The 24135-nt window shown below is 42.1% G+C and overlaps 2 protein-coding genes across 8 annotated transcripts in view; one reads left to right on the top strand and one right to left on the bottom strand.

Moving 5' to 3' along the window:
* Positions 1-1072: 1072 nt before the first annotated feature.
* Positions 1073-20832, top strand: antxr1d (ANTXR cell adhesion molecule 1d). 6 transcript variants are annotated; one of them, XM_020601823.1, is made up of 18 exons: positions 1073-1451; positions 5346-5417; positions 5512-5583; positions 5943-6024; positions 6460-6490; positions 6567-6640; positions 6781-6849; positions 6941-7021; positions 7149-7209; positions 10425-10523; positions 10978-11047; positions 13699-13915; positions 14005-14100; positions 14313-14351; positions 14493-14594; positions 14673-14837; positions 14953-15033; positions 19664-20832. In XM_020601823.1, exons 1-18 carry the CDS (start codon positions 1297-1299, stop codon positions 19961-19963), a joined length of 1866 nt encoding a protein of 621 aa, XP_020457479.1. In that variant the 5' UTR covers positions 1073-1296; the 3' UTR covers positions 19964-20832. The 6 variants fall into 6 exon arrangements, with proteins under 6 accessions (XP_020457479.1, XP_020457480.1, XP_020457481.1 ...); XM_020601824.1 differs by having other exon boundaries at positions 13699-13777; XM_020601825.1 differs by having other exon boundaries at positions 13699-13714.
* Positions 20833-21840: 1008 nt separating this feature from the next.
* Positions 21841-24135, bottom strand: part of rrp12 (ribosomal RNA processing 12 homolog) — a 9228-nt gene continuing 6933 nt past the window's right edge. For both annotated transcript variants that reach the window (XM_020601886.1, XM_020601887.1), the window contains exons 27-34: positions 23475-23630; positions 23215-23387; positions 22992-23102; positions 22863-22909; positions 22699-22774; positions 22496-22563; positions 22324-22406; positions 21841-22238 (exon numbers count right to left, since the gene is read on the bottom strand). In XM_020601886.1, coding sequence (XP_020457542.1) covers positions 22139-22238; positions 22324-22406; positions 22496-22563; positions 22699-22774; positions 22863-22909; positions 22992-23102; positions 23215-23387; positions 23475-23630 — 814 coding nt within the window. In that variant the 3' untranslated portion in view covers positions 21841-22138. The remainder of the gene's footprint in view (positions 22239-22323; positions 22407-22495; positions 22564-22698; positions 22775-22862; positions 22910-22991; positions 23103-23214; positions 23388-23474; positions 23631-24135) is intronic.

The raw sequence follows: 24135 nt of genomic DNA on the forward strand, positions 1-24135 counted from the left end.
TACTAAACCAGGAGTTCAGTGGAGCACAACCTTTCATGCCAACAGAATACGTCTAATGTGTTTAGGAAGCTACTGTAGGTCTGACAACTTATTGTCTGTATGCTTAACAAATATCCTGAATACACTTCAGTCTATACACGCTATATATGTGTTGGTCACGTTTCTGGAAACAGTGCGTTTATCTACACGAGAGTTACACGAGTGGAAACTGTCCTGGCTAATGTGGGAAATATGAATTTGTAAAATTGGCCACTATTAAATGACATGACGAAGGGAGGTCTGGGTCTGCCATTATTCACAATCTAAATGCTCCTCTGTAATGAGCATTTAATGGATTGTGCATCCAAGCTTTGGTTTGGGTTATGTTCTGGTTATGGAGCCAATGTTTTATAATGAGAAAGAGGAACAACGTAAAAGTCTTCGATGCTGTGGTCCTAAATGTCTGGTTAAAGTGCAGTTACACATAGTCTGAAACATATTTGTATTTTATATTGGATAACATTTTCTCGAATTGTGTTGGCAGTCACAGGAGCACTTTGAAAAGCTGAGCATGGGTCGATTTGCTTCAGGTTCATTATTGAACTGCGCTTGTCTTTGCAGGTCCCTTGTTTTTCATCTGGGGGCGAAATGCTCGAGACAGCGAGGATTTCACTTTTTAAAACTACAAATTCTGAGACATATTCCATTACCGAGTTATTGGAAAGTGATCAAAATGATCGATTTAGGCCTATTAAATATGACTTTAAAGCCTTAACAACGCAAATCGTCCCGCTCATTTGATTCAATCCTAAATAATGAGGTCCTACTCATAAAGCAAAAAAGAAGAAACTTTGCGGTTTAAATAATCATGTGTAATAACTACACATGCTGAATAGTCTTCTGAAAAATAAGCCAGACTCACTCTAAGACACTTTTGTTCCCTTCCTCAAATAAACGTATTTTGGGAAACCCAGTGCCAGACGGTAGATACCTGCTCAGTACTTTTAATGATTTGTGGGGCAGGATTTTTTTTTTCTCCCTAGAAAAGTGGAGTTTTGTATTCCTCCTCGGGTGTCGCTCCTCTCCTCCATCCTGCTCTGTTTCACTGCATTTTTTTTCTTCAGCTGTAAGAGAAAGGCTTGGTGAGCCCGGCTTAAACTGAACAATACTCCTGTGGGCTGAATGCAACTTAGGAGGACAGAGCAGCGACAAACAAAGCGACACACACACGCAATCGATTCAGAAACAGATGATAGAGGAAAATGTGAAGATCTTTAGTTGTCACAGTGTTGGAGTAGTCAACAGTAACCGGGAAAGATGGCGAGGACACAACAGGCTCGCATGTTTCTAGCCTTGGCTTTGCTGGGAATTTTCTTTCTCGATGTCTCGGTGAAAGGAGAGCTGCAGGGAGAGCAACAGGAGGAGGAGAGGTCTTGTCAGGGCGCCTTCGACCTCTATTTTGTCCTGGATAAGTGAGTGTCCGATATTATTTATAGCTTTGTTACTTTCTCATCGCTGCGCATTGCCATGCAACCGCCCAGTTGTTTGGAAACGCGGAGCGCATCAGCCGGACTCAGTCTCTGTGTCTGTTGTTGTAACGTTACTGGAGAAACTTAACATACGAGCTAGTGAAGCTCGGTCTTATGAAACTGTTTTCTGTATCACAAAGTAAGTGTTAAATAAGATAGCGGGTTCTTGTTTAATGGAATGACTATACAGGGGAATACGTTCAAAACAAACCCAGCCCTCACGCTTAGTCTTTGAGGGTCGTCGAGCACATGTATACACCATTGTATTTGAGGTAGGAGAAATGATTCAGTTACTGGGGGTATGCAATTATTTTCGTCCGGTTCAAAGAGGAAAACAGATTGAGCCTTACCCACGGGATGTGGGCAGGGCGAGCAGGATAGTTTCGGACTGGTGACGCCTGCAGACGCAGCTGCAGCAGCTGACCCACAGCGGTCCTATATGGTTTGGAGAGCCTTTAAATTAGTCCTCTCTCCATCCACCGTGTCTCCATTGTGTCCTGAATCGGCCAGTAATGACTAGAGGAAGATGCCATTCTTTACTTGTTTCCTGACACTAAATCTGATCATATTGATGTTTTTATAGAATAAACACAACAGAAAAAGATATACATGTACCGTTTTCTAAAACATGACTTCAAGGGGCTTAAAAGTTGTAACTAATGACGATATTACTGCTCAATAAGCATTTCATAAATGCTTTATAGCTCCATGCAAATCCATTTGTAAGAACAACATTTGAGTTGCCACATTCTGAATGAATCTCTTTGCTTATAGCATTAGCTTTGCCTTTTAGTCAGCTCTTCCTTATGGGACCTGCAATAGACAATCCAGATACATTCCAGATAAAGGCTGCAGATCATCTTAACTAAAATGTTTTATTTAATAATTACAACTTGCAACCACTTTTTAAAGTATTCATTATAAACCATATAAAGGCGAGTGTACAGTCTGTTTAGAAATGACCCTATTTATTTCTTTTGGTAAAATTTTCTTATGTTCATGTGTCTTCATTTGAAAGGAGTCAGATAAGGGTCGACAGGAAATGAGGGCAAGAATGACAAACAAAGGTCCCCAACCCAATTTGAATCAGAAACCTTGCCATCACTTATGTCTCTTAGACCTCTATGTGCCACCACGATGTCCATGAACCTATTTCTAACATTGACAACTTTCAGACTAAACCCAGATTAGTCTTTGAATGCCTTTATGCAATTTTAACACTGTTATAACCTGAAAGACAATAGACTTTAGAGAGGCACAGTTTGTAATCCAAGACGGATAGACATTAGACCACCTCCCTGCAAACATAAGTGCTTTATTCAGTGAAATAGCCTATGTGTTTATTGAGAAGGTTTTTGGCACCTTTTTGGACTGTGTAAGCGTGCACCAGTACTGGGCCAGTTATTATCCATGTGCAACCTCTCTGCAGTCTCAGACTGTGCTAGGCAGACATTATAATTGATGTTTCTGTCGTATCTTGGCTCAAGCTGCAAAGTGAGATTCTGCATGTGGGCTTGTCCAAGCGTGCTCAGTGAGCAGAGAGAAAAGGAGAGAAAGAGTCAAAACAGCACCAGAAATTCATACAGTATTGTTGAATTTGCTGTTGTGTTTGTGTAGAGGAATGCTAGGTTGTAATGTCAAAAGAACAGACTGTGTTTGACTTGGGGAAGAGGTATCTGTGTGTAACATTTGGGAATATAGGGATGTTTTAAAAACCTCTTGCTGTATGTCATCATTTTCACTCCTCACCACCTAAAACCTATGTGGTGAACATAGAGTGACATTTCAGTCTGCCTCCAAAAACGTTTGATGATCTTTCAAATGTCTAGCCTCTCTTCAGTCTTTACCCTTTGCTTTAAAAAGTTTAGGAGGAGCCTGGGGAGCGTGGCCTGTCATGCATGGCCAAGCCTCTGGTACGCCTCTTTTTCTTTGACTGTCTGGACCTGCATGCTTCAGCAGGCCTTTGGGAAGCTGCTGATCTTTCTGCTGAGATGGCACCAACTTGTTGGCTGTTTTTCAGATTTAAATGCCACAGAATGACCAAATCTAATAGAGAGTGAGAGAGAACAGCACAATCATACATGAGGGCTGTTTTTAATTGCCTACATTGGTTTTCACCCCTTTGCTACCTGTCTTGCTCGCATGTTTGGTCGTGGCGTCACTTTTCAGAACATTATGACACGTGCTGACTAGAGAATGTGTTTGCACGCCACCAGAAGTGTCTCAGTAGTCACAAAATGAGAATAAATAAACTACTATCGGATCCTCACATCTGACTTACACCACAGATCAGACTGCATTCTTCTTGTGTATCTGGTTGCCCACAAATATCTGTGGCAGAGTTGTGAACAGAGATACCCTCAGTAATCTAAATAGTTTGGAGGGGAGACGTCAGCAAGAAGAGAGTCTGATGCAAACTTAGGAATACAGTACAGGTAAAAGGGGAAAGGCTAATTACTAAATTTGTTGGGTGATTGCAGTGATTTAGAGCTGTAGCCTTTTAATGATATTAAAGTAGATGCAGTACGTGAACCTACTTTGAAGGTATAGTACATTGCTTACAGTATTTAAATGCAATTAAATTCACTCATGTAGATTCTAGACAGATACATTTTTATTTTTTTATTGTTCTCATTAAATATTTCATTCCAAAAGAGACTGAATATAATTGGGCTTTTGTTGTGCATCAGCAAAAACTGTGAGTCTTAAGTTTTTTCTTTCAGAGTGGGAAACATGTTCTGGAGGCTCTTTCTAGCACAGGGCTTTGACTGTGCCCTCAGCTCTAAGGAAAATGATAAGTGGAACAGGAAGTGATTGGTTAAATGGGGAGGTATAAAGGAGCTATCGTGAATCTAACCAGTTCAGGCTTTCACTCTGTTTACACATACACACAGTCTTGGCCTTTGCTGAGTATAAGCTGTTTGATGTTGGATCCTTAAACTCACAATTACACCCTGCTGAGTGTTACTTATGGGTCCCTTTGTTGGTCATGTCACAGCCTTTTTTCTCTCTGCAGACCACCAACCTGTTGTTAAACTCTCTGCACTCGCTGGGACCATCTGTTCCCCCTCACAGTCACACACACACACACACACACAAACACAGATAATATGTACACACTTGCACATGGACACAAGGGCCAGCTGCCTGCTACATGGTCCCTGCTAGAGGCAGACTGCTACATCTGTCCCTGTCTAACATCAGCCCTCTGGACTAGTGGCAATTAGCCCCCATTAGCAGCCCCCTGGGACTGGGCTTTATTAAGGACACTGTTATGTACACGGCAGCGTGTAGGAGGCTCAGCAGCATCTCTCAGCACTGACACCACTGAAGTAGTGGAATGACTGAGGAGGTGTCCTGAAATTTGGAGGAGATAAACAGTTACTGTTGTTCATGAAGTAGATCTCTCTCCATTCTGTACATATTTACCTACAGTATATCCTAAAAACCTTCACTACCTTTGAATCACATCAATATGTAAAGTGACGTCCCGATTTTTAATAAATGTTAGTGGAATTGCAGTTATTACATTTTGTCTTTTGTTTTCTGAAACTAAGGCAGAATTTAATAAATTTATTAAGGTGTGACTAAGATTTTAGTCATGGTATTGTTTACTTTAATGCAAATGAGAATCTAAAGCCACGCTAGCAGCTCTGAGGCCATGTACATACAGCAGTACTTCAGGTTAAGCTACATGCTAACATACTCACAATATGCAATGCTTAACATGTTACTGTGCTTCCTATGTGATCATTTAAATAAAACTGCATTGACTGAGGCTGAAAATGGAAACATCACATTTTTTCTTTATAAGTTTGTGTTTTTGTTGTCTTTCAGATCTGGAAGCGTGAAGAATCATTGGCTAGAGATTTATTCCTTTGTGGAGCAGCTGGCAGAGAAGTTTATTAGGTACAAGCAAGATTAGTCATTCATGTTTTTGGATGTGTTATTATTTAGTTTTTTCCCCACATTAATGTGAAACAACTGTGTGTTAAATTTTCAGCCCCATGCTGAGAATGTCCTTCATAGTCTTCTCCACACGAGGAAACGTCATCATGAAACTGACTGAGAACAGGTAACAGCCACACCTGATCAGCACCTGATCTGTTGCTGCATCTTCTGTCTGGATCTCCTGACCTTGCAGGGATGTTATCTCTACTTCTGTTTATCTCTTGTCAGTGGTTCTAAATCTTTGGAAACTCAGATTTTATTGCAAACAAATTTTATCCAGCTTTGGGCAACTGCTAATACAAACCAGTGCGCTCAGTCTACTTAGGCTGAGCACAAGCCCTTGGATATTACTTGAGCCACTAAATGACTTGCCAGCTCAAACCATTCTCTTGTATGTACTGTAATGGGGATATTTCTAAGTCTCTTTTACTAGGAACAGCTTTCTTCCGGTGTATTTTACCAGGCTGTCTGTTTACCCTACAGGGAGGCCATCACTGGAGGCTTAATGGCTCTGAGAAAGGTTATCCCTGGAGGCGACACCTTTATGAACTTAGGCCTGGAGATGGTAAGGCTGGGTTTAAGGACCCAAATCATTAGCAAAGCCAGCCCAATTCACACAAGCTTAGTCATCACTCTAAGATTTTTTTATGAAGTAATTACATAAGTGCAAGGAGCAGCTCAGATCATGACAAACTTGCTGCTTCTTGAAACTGCTGAGCTTTCTGAACAAGTGAGGCACTGAATGGTTCCACACAACCACATGGTCTGGTTCTTGTTTTCAAATCGATCAGAAGCATGTTTGGTGGTTAAAGATTTAACATTTCCGGATGATAGCCATGGTTGAAACTCTTAAGCAAAGTGACATGTGGCCAGTGACAAGCCCCAAGGTAATTCATAATGACCTTTACAAATCACACTGAGCAAAGTGAGATTGACTTTATAGCAGTAGCAACATGCTATAATTTATGATTGTCTAAAATTGTCTTCTTTGCAATTGCAGGCTAATGAGCAGATATATCGAGAGAAATATGGTAAGCTCTGTCTTATATGCTTATCACATTAGGCTGCAACTTTTTTTTTTAAACATGAAAGTTGTGTACTCTGCAGGGACAGCAAGTGTTATCATTGCTCTGACTGATGGAGAACTGAATGAGTGGCAGTTTGATACAGCTCAGCGGGAGGTAAGATGTGTCATTAGTGATTAGTATTTAAGAAATATGACCCATCTGTTTCTGGGAGAGGTATTTGACTCCATAAGCTTTCCAGAGTCTCTCTTCACTGCATTTTAGTTAGTTAGTTTGTTTTGTTTTTTTCCTTGCAGGCGCAGAGAGCCAGGTCTATGGGAGCCATTGTTTACTGTGTAGGAGTCAAAGAATTCAACCAGACCCAGGTAGAATCCACGGTAAAATAATAAGGATGATGTTGCAAAAGCATTTAAAACAAATACATTTGTTTCTTTTTGTGTACTTATGTTTTTCTAGCTTGCAACAATTGCAGATACTTTGGAACATGTGTTTCCTGTATGGGGAGGCTTCCAAGCACTCAGGGGAATTATTGACTCGGTATGACACACACATACCACATGTATATTCATACAAACATTCACCCACAGAGAGAGACAAAAAATCATATTATGTTATTGAGCAATGTTCAAGCTGTTTTTGTGTTTGTTTGTTTCTAATCTCTCAGATCATCAAGAAGTCCTGTATTGAGATTCTAGCAGCAGAGCCGTCCACTGTGTGTGCAGGAGGTAAGACGTGCGAGGGGCAAGAGTTTCCCCTCCTTGTTAAGACATTGGGCGGCCATGGTGGGCCACTGTGCCAGACAACAGCCATCTAAACCCTCTGGAGCGGAACATGAGGTTGGGTAATCGCATGGACGCTTATGACAGCAGAGTGACAGAGAGCGTATTGTCATCCACAGCCGGGGGAAATTAGCATAGCCGCTTCAGCACAGCATGTGTGCAAAAGAGAGGAAGGTGGGGGGTGTTGGTCAGAGGAATTAGTTGTGAGTCTTTAAGCATGGCTGCTTCTCTGGCCTAGTTTGCCACATTGTATATGTTAAATAGCTGTTCGGTCTGTTTCAACCCTGTCTGCTCCTTTTCTCTCCATGTGCAGGTCTTCTGCTTCTGGAAAGCAGTTTAAGGTAGCAAGAGGCAGATACGTAGCAGGATGGATGAGCTTTGACATGACCTTATTAGAATTCACTTAAGAGTGCATTTGCAGCCGTGCTGCCAGGACAGCTGACATAGATTTACATCCATTATGGGATATGGGGAATGGGAAGTGGTTTGAAAGGAGCAAAAGAAAGAAGCAGCAATTTTGCCCTAAAAGGCCAGATCCTCAGTGTGTCACTGGCCATGTGGACCAATATCCTGCAACAGCCTCATTTGTTATTCGATTGATGAGCAGCTTAATGGTCAGTGAACTAAGAAACCAAGGAACCACTTCAAGCAAGGCTTGATTCTGGCCTACTTAATGAAGGGCAAAGATTATAATGTGCTGAACACATACACAACAATTATCTTAGACTTCCAGTGCTTCCATCCTTTTATTATGAATGTGACATTTTAAATTGTACTGCAGAGAGAATGTGATGTGAAATCATGTCATTGTCAAGCACTTGTCATCATTTAGCAGAATGACACAGTCTTTCTCTCTGCCTGTATATAGTCACATACCATGGATGTTATACACCAACTTGTTCAGACATTTTACAGTCAGTGTGCACGCACATACACACACATCTTCAAGTACATATACACACATGTCCTTCACATTGACGTGAAGCGACCAGACTCAGCTGCCTGCAAACAGGCCATCAGACTGGACAGTGAACTTTGGGTCTCACTATCGGACATGACAGCAGTGACCCCCCCACCCCACACACACACAGACACACACATATACACCATCACGCACACACCGAGAGGACAGTGAGCGCTGGGCCTTAGATCTAACATGACAGCAAAGATTGCTGCTTTCATTAACGTCTGACCCTTTCCTCCCCATTGTCCCGTCCTTTGCCTCTCCCTGCCCTTCACTGTCCCGTCACACTAATGTGACCTTTGCCTCTCCCTGTCCTTCACTGTCCCGTCACACTAATGTGATTGAAGAGCTGCTGTTCGGACAAGCTGCACCCCATTTTTTTTCCACACACACAAAACACATTCACATGCATGTACATGTATATAGTCACACACAAATCAAATCCGTGTCCAGTGCTCAGGTGTAGATGTAAACAGACTTAGCCACAGAGGCAGGCAGAAAGCAAAGAGGAAAGGGCAGCAGCATATGTGTTGTACATGTACACGCACCACCAGTCCTTGCCGACCATGTGTCTGACAGCACTGACCTTTTAGCACATCAAGCCTCAGTGTCTGTGTGTGTGTGTGTGTGTGTGTGTGTGTGTGTGTGTCAGGGTGTGTAAAAATTCTCAGATTGAGGCCTTTCTAAGCTAAAAGCCACCACTGATTTTTTAAGATTTAAAACATCTTTGGAAACCAATCAAATGCGATAACACAAAATGCTCTAAATGTCTGAAAATTACAGATGATTCATATTCAATTTTTAAAAAACAAGCTCCTGCTCTGATAAATAAACTTTTACATCTTTTAGTTAAAGTAAGTGATGCAGTTCCATGCACTCTTTAATTGCTCATAAATAAAGCCACTAATCAGTTTTCTATATTTTTTTACTTTTACATGTGTAGGACAGTAGCAGCAGTCATAATCAGAGTAACATGTACTATGTTCAAGTTGTGTGTGCACATGAACCCTGTCACTGTGCAGCTCAAGCTACAGTATTTGATGGTAACATTGTATGAAAGGGGGATGACTGCCAGAGCCATCAAGACACCGAGCAGTGGGAATAATTAATGTTAAGCCCTCTCATTAACTGTAGTGCTATACAAGCAAAAGTGGAATGTGTAATATCTGTATCATATAGGTAATATAACTTATACATGTTCTGTAACAGCTCATTTTTAATTTCCATCTGTCTTGTACATCACCAGTTCCCTCTTGGATTTCCTCTAATCGCACTTTTCAACATTTTTGCAGCATCTGTAAACATGTAGAAATCTGTTAAATGATTATTTTTTTCCTCCACCCAGCCATGCCTTTGTTTTTGTATCTGTATTTATTTATTTAAGGAGGGAGTGTAACCTATATACCCGTACCCTGTGATGTTTTTATCCAGTGATCTTCACGCTGGAGCTTTAAGTGTTAAAGGTGTGGCAAATGTTCGCTTTTATTAGACAGAATAATGCCAAAGGAAACCTCAGTGCACAGCCACACGTTCAAACATATGCCAGTACATATTCATGCATGTATGTGCATGCATGTTCCTCAGGAAAAAGGGGGGCAGTGAACACATACTGTATCTGCAAGTTACACATGTATCCTCACGTACACATCTGTATGCAGACACACATATGTGCCATTGCCATGCCACGGTGCCATAGGTAAGGTCAGACCTACTTTGACAGTGCTGTGCTGTTGTCATACCTGCGGGCGTGTTTTAAGGAAGTGTTTTTTCCCACTCTCTAACATGCTGGGTAGCAGCCACATAGACACTCCAGCATATGCTGACAAGCCTTTGTCAGTGCACTTTATCAGTGCCTGGGGGAAGTTAAAGGTCACACACATACACGCCTCCTGCCTACAATAAGATATTTCCGAGTATCAACACTTTTAGCATTAGCACCACTGGAGCATATTATGGCCTTTCCACACATACGTGCACAGGCACACACATATATAAATAAGCTGCAATGAGGCATGAACAAGTTTCTACTGCTCAAGTCAAAGAAAGGGAATGGCTGTGAGCACTCACCATAAAGACACACTAGAACTTTGTCACTTGAAGCCAAAGTTCAGCCCAGTTTTTACATCTTTCACATAGAGCTGAAACTATGTCTTAACCATTGTTATGCATGAGTGTGCTGCTCTTGTTTATGTCTCAGAGAGTTTCCAGGTGGTGGTGAGAGGTAATGGTTTTCTCCATGCCAGAAACATTGACCAGGTTCTCTGCAGCTTCAAACTGAATGATACATACACTGTGGGTACGTTCTGCAGTTGTATACAAGTATGTGAGCATGTACACAGACACATATACATGCAGAAGAACAGGGCACATTTTGAAAAGAATGAAAAGAAGAATTTATGTTATAGTACAGTAAATATAATAAGTAACAAGGTAAAATGTTTTTGACTCTTACAGATGAATTTTTTTTACATAAGACTCTCTGCTTGTATTTAGTCTCTACTAGACAACTCAATCAATTTTAAAAATGATCAGAACAGAATGTCTACACGTACTAACACACTTTAATGCACTTTAATCAAGTCACACAATATCACAAATCTCAATTTTGCCTCAAGGGACTGTACAGCATTAATGCGTCATAGGATTCTGACTTGGCTTGTTCATTTAAGGAAGAATGTGAGAACCATGTTTGGGTTGCAGATGTTTAGATTTGTCCTTCATAAAATGTGGATTTGTTTTTCTCTGTGCAGATGAGAGACCAAATGGAATAGATGATACCTTCCTGCTCTGTCCTGCTCCTGTTGTAGAGGAGGTGGGGCGGTAAGTCGCATATCTCTTTTGGCTTCACCTCCTTTTCACCCCTACACTACGTCTTAACTGTCAATCCAGCTGCCAAACTCTCCGCGTAACACTCCGAGCCTAGCTATTTACCAGCTGCACATAAGTTTGGTGTGGATGCAGAACACTCCTGTCCTTGAACAAATTAGGGCCAAAGTCATTGAGTGTCTGTGATCAATCAGTGTTTGTCACAGCTAACGAAGCCAGACACCAATCACAAGAGAACAACAGGAGTAGAGCCCAGGAACACAACTTAATGAGAGCCTACTGGAGAGGACCTTCGCAACCCTGTATGTGTCTGTGTATGTGTGTGTATTAATGTATTCCAATCTCTTTCTGACACATTGGGAGAAGTAAAGTGTGAGTGAAGTCAGTCGGGCAGTGTAAAGTTTCCTCTGAGGGCTTTCAGCTTTCAGACATTTCTTGTGAGGCACACAGAGCGATGCTGTGGGCATCAGAGAGGACTGAGGCCCAGCAGCCTTCTCATCCATATCGCTTGCAGTCCTGTGTATAATTATACACTCCAGCTTGCGGCCTCAGACACCTCCCAGTCATCATCTGTCTTGTTGCTGTCACTCAGATTTTTATCCTGATTTGAGCTTCTCTTGTCTGCTGCTTTGATGGGGAAGTACTGCTGAGAGATCAGGAAAAAAGGAATCTTGTTTTAATAGCTACAAGAAGATTTAAGAGTTTGTCACAGCACAGTATATTTTATTCACACCTTATGATAACAGTCACATATAACTGGTAGATAACTGTTTGGGGCTTGACATAATGACAGAACATAACAGTTATTACAGCCAAAATCAATGCATTCACAAATTACACAATCCAGGAAATATCTGGTTCACCGCCTGTGTTTGTGTCTGATAGTTGTGGCTTGTGCCAGGTTGGGCTGCTCCTCCTTAGAGAGGAGAGGAAGGAGCATCATTACATACTACAGTGGTGCCTGAAGGAGGCATCCTTCCATGTAACAAGAGCCTATTAGCGCAGAGTCAGCAGTGCCCAACACCCTGAGTGCTACTAAAGAGGAAGTCAGCTGTGAATGGCTGAAGGGCCCAGAGAGGAGGCCAGCAGCTGGCTGATGAGCTGTGAAGCAATAACACACAAATAAAATGTGGAAATACTGTATGTAATGAGGCGAGAGTGCTGCTGTGAACACTGGACAGGTGTCCGTGGTTCACATTTATTCTTTGTGTACTGTTGTGTTTCAAAATAGTGTGTTGTATTCCTCTCAATAAAATCTGATAGCCATGTAGCTAGAAAGAAAGCAGACCCCCCCAAACACCATGAAGTAGAAAGATTACCCCCTAATATGGATTGAAAAGCTGTTTTTTCCACTAATTTATTCCATTAATAGCCAATCAATAATGTAAATAGTCATTAGCTGTAGCCCTAAAAATGTCCCTTTCATGCCAGATCACATTATACTGTGATTAACTACTTCCTGTTCTGGGGTTGTGCATCTCTACATAAGGTTTTAGGGACTTTAGCTCCCAGGTTCACTTCTTCACACAAACCCCAAAGATCCTCACTCACCTACTGCTCTGCCCGAGCCTTTTTCCTTTTTGCACATAATGAAATCACTGACACTGGCGTCACACAAATCTATGTTGACTGGGAACCTTCTGATGCAGCTTCCCCTGCTGCACACACACATACACAGGGCAAAGACATATACTGTATAGTGAACAGAGTGATGACTGATAGGGGCTGAGTTGTCTCTGTCAGAGATGGTAGCACAGTGTCCCCTGTCTGCCTCAAAGGAGTGCCGACCATATGATGAAAAGATGAGTGGCACCTGCTCCACCAGTTTATACTCTGAAGTCAGTGCACGCATGAGCTATGAGACAAGCTATAGAGAGGATACGGGGGGGCGGTGCTGAGGGGATGTAGAACAGGAAAGGCCCTTCTTCCACCATCCCCCCACTCTCTATTTCCTCTCTTCCACCCCCCACCCCCACCCTGCAGTGACCTCTCCCTTGTTGTCACCTCGTTAAATCTAAACCTAAAGCTCAATGTCCTGCTTGTCTGCCTTCCTGAACTATAAAGAACAGCAAAAGAAGTCTTTCTCCATTGTTTTCCTGAAACTGTAAACTCCAGTGCAGCTGTCCGATGTCTCTGCCCCCACCAACCTATTTGACTGACACATAATGTTTTCTGAGTGACCTGCCAACTACAGTGACTACTCCACTGTCTGTTTCACAACCTCTCAGTCCTGGAATATGCTAGTGTTTATTGCTTGCAACACTATCCTGTCACCCTCCCAACCAAAAAATATAAAAGCCCCCCCCCCCCCGCCCTGATTTCTTGTTCCTGCCTATTCCTTAGATATCAGCACTGACTACTGGAGAAGTCATTTTAGCTGTCTACATATTACAGATTCTTTCTGTGGGTGGAGAACGCCTGACCTCTTTAAAGACTTTGGCTTTGTGTCTATGTCAGCATGTTTCTGTGCCTATAAGGCTGCATGTATGAACAGAGTACATGAAAAAAATGTATTCGACACCTCTGGGGAGCATCTGCAGTAGCCAAAACAAGGCTAAGAATCTGTGCACACAAGTGTGTGTGTGTGTGTTATGTGAACATTTCTGTGTCAGTGATCAGCTCAGTCATGACTCTGTGTTTTGCAGGGTGATCTACCTGCAGGTGAGCATGAACCAGGGGCTCTCCTACATCACCAGCTCTGTTCACATTACTACTACTGAATGCGTGAGTACATCCTGCACCACCAACCTTATTTTAATAAACTTTCTTTTAACCTTCTTATTTTGTCTTGGTTCTCTAGTCTTCTTCTTCTCTACTTCCTCTCTGAGGTCTCCTCTGTTGCATCTGTCATCAGAGGAGGCTGTGAGTACGTTTGCTTTCCATTTTCACCCGTTTCTCAGTTGCTGTCTTTGAGTTCAGTTTCATCTTAATCCTGTCATTTCATGTTGTAGTTTGATGGCACCATCGTGCTAATATCACTGCTGGTCGTGTTCTTGCTGTTGGCTCTGCTGCTGATGTGGTGGTTCTGGCCTCTGTGCTGCACTGTGGTAAGTTTGCACTTGAAATTATGATATTAGTGTTTCAGCTTGATAATCAGACTTAAATGCAATTTCATTTCACCTCATTCTATTTGAATTTCGGAACAAATGTGAGATGTGAGTGATGATTCAGGGGTTTGGAACCAGGCTGTGCTGAAGTATTTCAGCTTGGGGGCATATTAAAATGTATTTGTGACATACTGATTTGTTTTCATCATTAGGTGATTAAAGAACCTCCACCACCTCCTCCTCCAGAGCCAGTAAGTCACCATTGACATGAACCTGAACTGATTCTTTATTGTTACTACTCATTCTAATCATAGATCCATAAATAGTATTACATATTTCTACTGTTAATAGCAAGTATATGAGAGATGTCATATTTGAGGTCTCACTCACAGGACTCGGATGATGATGATGATGGGATGCCAAAGAAGAGGTGGCCCACAGTGGATGCATCCTACTATGGAGGAAGAGGAGTGGGCGGCATCAAACGCATGGAGGTACACATTTAGTCTCAACAGTCAACATTTGCAGCACTTAAAAGAATAAATGTTTTATGATTTTTATACCTTTACTAGGTCCGATGGGGGGAGAAGGGATCCACTGAGGAGGGTGCTAAGTTGGACAAACCTAAAAACGCAGTTGTAAAGATGCCAGAGCAGGAATTTGAACCTTACGAGCCCAAACCTCGAAAACCACCCCGCCGCCCCCCACAGCAGAGGAGGTGGTACACACCCATTAAGGTTTGTGTTTATGTAGTTGCCTTAAGAAGTGAAATGTATATTTAAGATTGTATTTTTTTTTTTTCTGAAACTCTTACTTCAAAATATATTTTTGCATAATCTTTGTTTCCTCCAGGGGAAGTTAGATGCTCTGTGGGCTCTGTTCAGGAGAGGTTACGACCAGGTATCTCTGATGAGACCACAGCCTGGAGACCAGGTAAGCCTGCCTCTCAATCACATTTTATTTTTATCTTCATTTAAAACAGGACTAGAAAGTCCGATATACCGCTGGCAGCCATAATCACTGATACAGACCTATAATTTGGTAATTCTGTGTAATTTAGGGGATTGCTCTGTGGGTACCTTTTTCATAACAAGTGTTTGCTGTCTCGGTTGTGACCCGCTGCATCCTTCTCGCTGTCAGGCAAACTGCATGAAGACAACGTGTCAGCGAGCACAATGTATAGCACAATACATATAGCACAACACAGTAGCTCACTGGATGTTCACTGACACACACCACTCAGTGAGTCAATGAGCTACTGATACCGGACTCTTAGTCAAAGCTGGCATTGTTCACACATAAGAAGTACAGTACTCCTCTGTACTCTTCCCTGTGACTCCTAAAAATGACTGGGTTTCTACCACATTTCCAAATAGCATGTTAGTCTCTACTTGTAAGTGATAATTACAGTAAAAAAAAGCTACTGTGTCAGACAGATTGTGTGTGCTAGGTTTCACTACTGCTGCTTTAGAAAAGTCCTAAGTCATGACATCACTGTGACATGACAAGCATGTGTGAAAGAATAAAGAAGAGCAGAGCAGCCCCCGTTATCTAACCTTGACCCTGTGTATTGCATCCCATAACCCCACAGACATGGTTTCATCAATATACTGGTTGTCATGGTGAAACATCTGCTCCGTTCTAAATGGGTTCATTGTTACTTAACTGAAGCCACATCACTGTAAAATGTATTGATTTGATGAATGGCATGATTCATATTTACTATGTAACAGTGTGAGTGTGTGTCTAATATGTCTGATGTCTATAAAAGCGATCGTCGCCAATGGTTTTATCCCTTCTTTCCATCTGGGACTCGTTTTCTAAAGGGGAACAATTAATCTCTGTCAGAGCAAAAGTTCCTAGAGTCTTTGTCAAACACTTTCTGTGGGGTTGTTCACAGAGCCACTCGACAATAACCCTCACAACTCCCTTTACGCACCATTAACTGAGGAAAATAAAATGCTTCTTCTCACATGCAAAGAAACGAGGGGGAAAAATCCACTTTTGTTGCAAGAAAGTTAGTTAAGAATTATGGCTGATCGCTATATCAGACATGAAGGACAATGATTTCTCATCAGTGAAAAAGCCAAAGAGCCAAACAAGGTGGCAAAAAGCAAGTAGCATGGATCAAACCTCTTATGTGGATTGTTAACCAGCAGCTCAGGAAGAGCTCATGCTGCTTTCTCCCCTCATTACTCCTACTTCACTGCCTCTACAAACGGCCATCAGCAGGCTGCCAGTTTCTGCCACGCTCCCCTTTTGCATTTCATTTGTTGTTGCTGTATGTGTGTGTGCATGTGTGTGGCACTGTAATGTGTGTCACACAAACAGATGGGGAGTTGAAAGGCCACGAGTCATATTGTGACAGAAGAGATTCCCTTCTTTTGTCCCTGGAGCTGATGGCACGGATGGCCCCGTCACACAGCACAACACAGACCGTCCCTCCATCCTCACACACAGACAACACAAATGAGCGCAATAGCGCCTCCCCTTCTTCAACCTCTTCTGTTTTCCTCCAACAGTTAAAAGATTCACTTCCTGAAATTTACACCAAAAACATATTTTCTCACATACCTTTAGCAATACTAGCCTTACAGAGTGTGTTACTTTCACTAAGATTGTGATATGTCTCTGTCGAATTTCTGCCACCGCCACAATACGATGGAACAAAGTTGCAATAGATAACTAAAACCAACAATCACTCCAAGCAGTAGTTGATTGTAGTGGTGTTTGTATGAAAAAACTATCAAAACTTCCATTAATTAACATTATTTATCAAGTTCCAGTTCATCGCCTGTTCAAATAAACACATTTGGAACATACTGATTCAGTGTAAGTGACTCTGGAAATACATGTTACTGTTCAATTTCAATAATGTTCACTTTAAATGCATTGAATTTATGTGTGTTTTGTGAGGGAAGGGCACAATCTTGGGGCTGAGAATGAGAAACAGAGGCTAGACAGAGGAGTGGTGTGAAGAGGAATGCTGGAGGTGTTTAAGGGTTTTGTTTTTCCCCTAAAAAGGAGCTGAGGGCGGAGTAAACAACCGCTAAGAGGGAAAGTAAAGCAGTGACAGGAATTACAGCCAAAGAGACACAGAGCAATATGTCATCACAAGTGACACATTGCTCTGTTTGTGTATATAACTTTTACTCGAAAGAAGAAAAATCTCCTCTTTTTGCCACTTTCCTGGTGTTTTTTTCAAAACCAAGCTCGTGATTTTTGGCTGAGGTTTCATTCAGGCCATATGTTCTGGTGGAGGCATGCTTATAGTTACACACACACACACACACACACATTCATGAGCTTGTGTTCTCATTGTGTCCATATGCTCTCTCTGGTGCTGTGCTGCTGCTCACAAACTGGCCTTTTTACCGCTGCCCAGCGACAAGTCCTAAACAGTCACCCCCCCAACCAGTCTACCCCCAATCAATTACGCACACCTCTTATACACACACACACCCTTTGGCCCCTTTGGTCACAAAGCTACTGCTGCTGGGGTCCTTTAATGGCCCCTGTGTGACTTTAGGGCCTCTCTGTTTAATAAGGTGTTATAATCAGACCACCAAGGGTCTGTAACACAGAGACCTTCTCTCCATCCTTCACACACTGTCTGAGCAAGACAAATGTGTGTGTTTGTCTGTCTGCAGAAGGATGCTATGTCAGGAACAGAGAGGGTGAAGAGAGGGCAGCCATCACTGAGAACAATAAGAGAAGCGATCCATTCTCAGCAACTTGTAAATTATACACTGCTCAAAAAAATTACATTACATACAGGAACATTTAATCACCACAGTACAACACTAAGTCAGTTAAACTTCAATCTGTGCATTTAGGAAGCACAAGTGATTGTAAATCAGTTTCACCTGCTTTGGTGTAAATGAAAGTGACAACAGGTGCAATGGAGAGGCCAAAGCAAGACACTCCCCAAAAAGGGAATGGTTTTGCATGCGGTGGCCACAGACACATGCTCTCTCCTTATCATTCCTGACTGATTCTTTTCAAGCTTTTTGCTAGTGTCCTTGTCACTACTGGTAGCATGAGGCAGTACCTGCAGCTCAGTCAGGTTGCACAGGTAGTCCAGTTTCTCCAAGATGGCACATCCATACATGCAGTTGCAAGAAAGTTTGTTGTCTCCCAGCACAGTCTCAAGACCATGGAGGAGATACCAGTAGACCAGCTGTTATATAAGGATAGCTGAACAGAGCAGAGCCCTACCTTTACTAAATGACCTCCAGCAGCTACTGGTTGCATGTGTCTGACCAAACTGTCAGACACAGACTCCATGAGGGCAGCGTGAGGGTCTGACATCCTCTAGGATGACCTGTTCAGCTCGACTGGCATTCTCAAGAGAACACCAGAAATGGCAGGTCTGCCACTGGCATCCAGTTCCACAGAAGAGAGCAGGTTCACACTGAGCACATGTGACAGGCATGAAACACTCTGGAGACGCCGTGGAGAACATTATGCTGCCTGTAACATCATGAAGCATGACCGGTTTGGTGGTGGGATGTGCATATTCTTAGAAGGCCGCACAGACCTTCATGTCATAGCCAGTGGTACCAGGATGAAATCCTCAGAGTGACTGTCAGACCTTACACTGGGTGCAGTGGGCCCTGGGTTCCTCCTGGTGCAGGACAATGCCTGGCCTCATGTGACCAGAGTGTCTAGGCAGTTCCTGGATGACAAAGGCATTGATGCCACTGACTGACCTAAATCCAACTGAGCACCTTTGAGACATTATGTATTGGTGCATCCAACACCACCAAGTACCACCACAGACTGTCCAGGAGCCCACTGATGCCCTGATCCAGGTCTGGGAGGAGATCCTCCATCCACCGACTCATAAGGGGCATGCCCAGATGTTGTGAGTGCATACAGGCTCGTGCATACTCATACATGATGAGTTGCCATAATGAAATTCATGCAACTTGGATGAGCCTGTGATTTCAATGTCTCAGTTTGATTTTCTGTGTGATTTTGAATACAGCCCTCCATGGTTGGATGACTTTGGTTTATGCCATTTTGTTCTAACCAATTATACACTGTACATTAGTAAAGGTTTTCAACTTGAATATTTCATTTATTAAGAACCAATGTGTGATTTAAGTGTTCCCTTAATTTAAAGAGGCCACTGTTAACTGTTGTGGTGATATTGAAAGCCCCCCTTTAGATTCCAAAAAAGTCAAGCACATAAGAGACATAAACCACTTTATGTTCTGCATCATGAAAGTCACAGCAAAGGCTCCTATAGAAGAGAAAGGAAATGGGGTAAAGCTGCACACCGCATAAGTGCATGTGTGTGTTTGTGTGTCTATGTCTTTTCTAGCATCACAGCTATTGTAGTGCAGGTGTGGACAGAAGACAGAAACAGCTCTGTGCATCCTCCGACGCCTAAAACACACATGCCTCTGTCAGCCAAACTGGGCAAAGACCCAAACTAACCACTTTGGTTGAGGGATCTTAGAAACTCATTGATTTTGCACAAAGACACACTGCATTTACTTTGTACTGCCTTGAAATGATGATGTGTACTCATACTCCAATCTTTTGCATCTTGCAGGGCCGCTGTATTCATTTCCAACGGGTCGAAGTTGGAGAGTCCACCCCAAACAACCAGGCTCCTCCTCGCACACATCGCCCTCCCTCACCTCCTCCTCCTCCTGCTCCTCTTCTCACAGAACAGAGACCTTTGGTCTCAAACTCTGTCCCCCGAACAAAGCCTCCATCAAGAGGGCCCCGCACCGCACCACCCTCTCGTGCACCCCCGTCCATGGTCCAACCCCCTCCAGGTCCGGCCCCAACTCGGGTTCCCTTGGGGCCACCAGGGCCCCCGCCATGTCGACCTCCACCCAGGCTCTGATGCTAAAGGGGCCTCCTGATATATCAACTCATTCCATTAAAAAAAAAGTTCTCCTTTTGCCCCAAAGATCCAGAGACAGCACAGAGATGCAGAATCTTTTAAGCCGAGAGCTCTGATTAAAGCTCTGGGCTTTGTTGCTGGACAGCAAAAAAAATATTTATCAGCTACTGAGTTTCAACAAAGGTAACATTTTTATAAAAATAAATAAATAAAAGAAAAAGACACAATTGAAAAATGAGCAGGTGGTTACTTGATTAAGCCTGCATGTAAAGTATTAGAGGTCATGATGATGTAAGTGGTATGAGTAAGTGCAATCCTGGAAACTCAAAGAGGAAATTATGTGTTGTTGAATGTTACAGTAGCTTGTGTAGGGGTGGTGATTATTAGTACATTTGTTTTCTTTGGGTTTGGAGAACATAATGTCGAGCGAGGACGTGGTGAAAGATGATAGTAATGTTGATTATGACGGCTTTGTTTTTAATTGTACAATATCCGAGGTTGCTACGAATCAGACTGATGCATTGCTTACCCTTTCAACTAAAGAAACTTTTGTCTACATTCTAGTTAAAATTTAGTGTAAAAGTCCAGTGATCTTATTGCAACTGCAGGGCAGTTTGTCCAGATTTAATTTATTTTAATACAGGCCCTGTCTGCATTTGTTTACTATTTGGTATCAGGTGGATTCCTTGGTTTTCAAATGTTTGACGGCGGTGGATAAACCATAAGGAAGCATTGTGGCATGGCACGGATGCATTTGTGATCATATTAAAGTGAGTTTCATCAGAAATTTCAACCTTCAGGGCTCTCCTGTATATTTTTATTTACTGACTGAAATTATCATTTGCATTATTTCTTAACAACCTTTTGTGACCATCTTCAATAAACAAAATATTTTTTACATGTTGCCTGGAAGCGATTTCTTTCATCATTATTAAAAGTGTTAAAAAGCTATCTCAGTATTTTAAGAGGCCTTTTTTTGCTGAGTTAAACTTGAGGATTCATCGCCTCGGGGTCAGTACAAGATATTTGATTGTTAATTAGATTTTGTAAGATTCAATATTTGGTTTGTTCCTTTTGTAAGCAACATTCTGTAATTAAGCTAATTACACCTCCGCTGCTGTCGGGACACTAATCTTTCCCTGGCATTTATAATGGCAGCCTGCAGAACTCCAACTCATCCCTGCTCTGATATATTTTTACTTTTCTCCCATATAAAGTAATGTAATGCTCCAGCAGTGCACTCACCGTGGCTCTGGAACAAATTCAAACCACATTTCTGAAAACACTTCATTATGGGTCATTATGCATAGTATAAAAAATAAATAGTTTTAAATAAAATGACTACCAAGATAAAGCAGACTGTGAGGGTGTCGATGCTTTTTGAAGTGACTAAGTACACATTCAGTAAACCATAAGGCTGACGAGTTCCAATGTGATGTCCTGAATCGGTCCTCTTCTCAGAAGCACTGACCTCAGAGTGGAAATAGGAGGTCAGTCTAACACAATGTGATTCACTTTGATGCAATCCTCCTGGGGAACTGACTCACAGTCTTGCACTACAACAACCTATATGTTTCTCTCTCAAGGTCTGGAAGCTACATTGAAGGCACCTTGTTGAAACTCTTAAATGGAGACAACAGTGGAAAAGTGGCTTTTTTACTTTTCAGCCTAAAAGCAGTTTTGATATATTTAATCTTAGAAGCATCCATGAATGACTTCATTCATGGTTAATAAAGTCTAGTGTGCCCTCAAGAGACAGATTAATGCAATAACATACGCATTATTTTCCCCATGAGTCTTAATGCCACTCTACTTCTACACATAAATACTGAAATGTTTATCAGAAGTGGAGCTTTATCGAATACAAACACAAAAAATTACAACCGAATGATTTATTTGACAGCCAAATGATTCAGCATTTGGTCAGTCAGTACACACCGACATTCAACATATTTGCCATGCCCACACAATTACTACTGACTGTATGACATCAACGGGAGCGTTTCCAGAACTTTTAAAGACGGCACAGTTTAAAAACAAACTGGTGTCATCTTCCATGTCGGTCTGTCATAAACACACACACATCCCAAATGTAGGTTCACATTTTTTGGATGTTTTTGAACAAGCCATCACACAGAACTCATTTAAAAAGTCCGAGAACTGATATGTCCTTCACTACTTCCTCTTTTTCTTCTGCATTTTCTTTCCAGAGAGCGCCCCCTTCTGGGCTCCTCTTACCATGCCCTTGAACTGGCCTTGCAGTTTGGCGCGTTTTCTGTGAACACAGAAAGAACATAACATGATAGCTTGTGACATTTTTATAGAAATCAGTTGTCAGATGTTTGGAGCGTTGCTCATACCTGCGATTGAGCTGCGCCTTCTTCAGAGGGATGTAAGCATAAGGATCAAGCTTTCCTTTTTTCTTCACATCTCCTTTTCCTTTCTGAGAAACAAAAGGTGAAAGAAGACAGACTCAAAATCACAGATTCTAATCCACACATCTAACCCCGGTCTGCATGCTGCCGGACTCACCTTTGACTTGTAATCAACTCCAATGTCTTGCCTGCCTCCAAGGGGTCTGTGGATACCGGAGCCTCCAGCTGAATGAGAAAGTGTTGCCCAGTTTGAATCACAGTTCCTCAGAGGTGAACATGTCAGCAGCATGATGCTTTGCTCACTAGCAAAACATATTTACAGGGTGCATAGTTATATATCATGTTTGGTACCAATCATACCTTTATATTTTAACTGGGGTCCAATGTCCATGTCCTCGTCAAAGTCATCTTGGAACTTCCTTTTCTGTGACTTTTTCTGAGAATAATTTAAAATACGTAGATTTATAATTAATGACAGCAATAAAAAAAAGCTACATATTAATGTTACATATTAAAGTACTCACACTCGTGACTCCAGCCTCTTCTAGAATATCTTTCATCTCTCCTTCATCTGCAGGATGAAGGATGGGTCATTTAGCCTGTTCAGACATAAAACAATGCACAGAACAGAACAAGATTCTTCTTCTTCTTACCTTTGTCTTTTACGTCCTCCCCATCGTCTTCTCTAATAATCAGCCGTCCATCTGAGGTTACTTTAAAGCCATGCTCAACCTTGGCACTCTTTTTCATTGCCGGGTTTGTCGCTGAGAAACAAACAAGAACCATGTTAACTCCACAGCAAAAAGATCTATTTTGACAGATCAACATGCAAGTTGGCAGCAGCTATCAAAGGGAGAATTAAGGGGGCTTTGTTACCTAGCACTCTCTGAGAAACCTTGGGATCCAGGAAGTTGAGTGGGTCATCTTCTTCTCCTTCTTTGAGCCAGGCCCGTCCCTTCTGCAGTTTGCTTGTTTTCTTCTGAGCACTGCTGGTCTTTCCTTCATCCTCTGACAAATCACTGTCTGACTCCGCAAGGATGTCCTCGATACTTGAGAGGAGGGGACAGACGTTTTTAGGGAGGAAACTGGTAAATGTATGAGGAACGCAGGGCTTTATGTGGGGAACAATGGTCTACCTTTCACTCTTTAGTTTAGGGGCCTCCTCATCGTTCTCCGAGTCATCCCGCTGCTCTGCGGCCTGTTTCCGTCTCTTGGTGCGTGCCTCAGCCTTGCGGATATTTACAAGCACCTTGTGATGTTCTGCAGGCAGCATGCTCTTCACCAGCTCAAAACTGGAAACACAACAGACGTGAAACACACAGAAAATTACATGACCCTGTGACATATACAGAGGAGACACTGGGTTTGACCAAAACATTCAGTGTAGTGCTGGCTGCAACCAGGCAGTGTCTGAATATATGACAAAGGTAGAAAAAAACTCTCAAAGTAAGGTGAGTGCGAGCTAAAAAAGAATCATTAGGACATGTAGAACCATCCTTAACCTCGGCTCCAAAACAATTAGTTTAAAAGGAGTCTGCTGCCCCTGCTGCTCATGTTAGCATGTGATTGGTATGCTAACATCTCCTTCTACTAAAGTCATCACACAAGTGTTTTAATCAGCTGTATTTACAACGAGGTAGCAAACAAGCAAAACATACATTCAGATGCACTTATGATAAAACAGAAATTAAATCAACTCTGTTCATTTCTGTGTTCAGTGAGAATACATCATTTAAAAGTGTCCATATCAAACATCCACATTCAAAGCCAAGCGTTTTATAAAATTACATTATATAC

Source organism: Monopterus albus, unplaced genomic scaffold, assembly GCF_001952655.1.
Source record: "Monopterus albus unplaced genomic scaffold, M_albus_1.0 scaffold52.1, whole genome shotgun sequence".
NCBI lineage: Eukaryota > Metazoa > Chordata > Actinopteri > Synbranchiformes > Synbranchidae > Monopterus > Monopterus albus.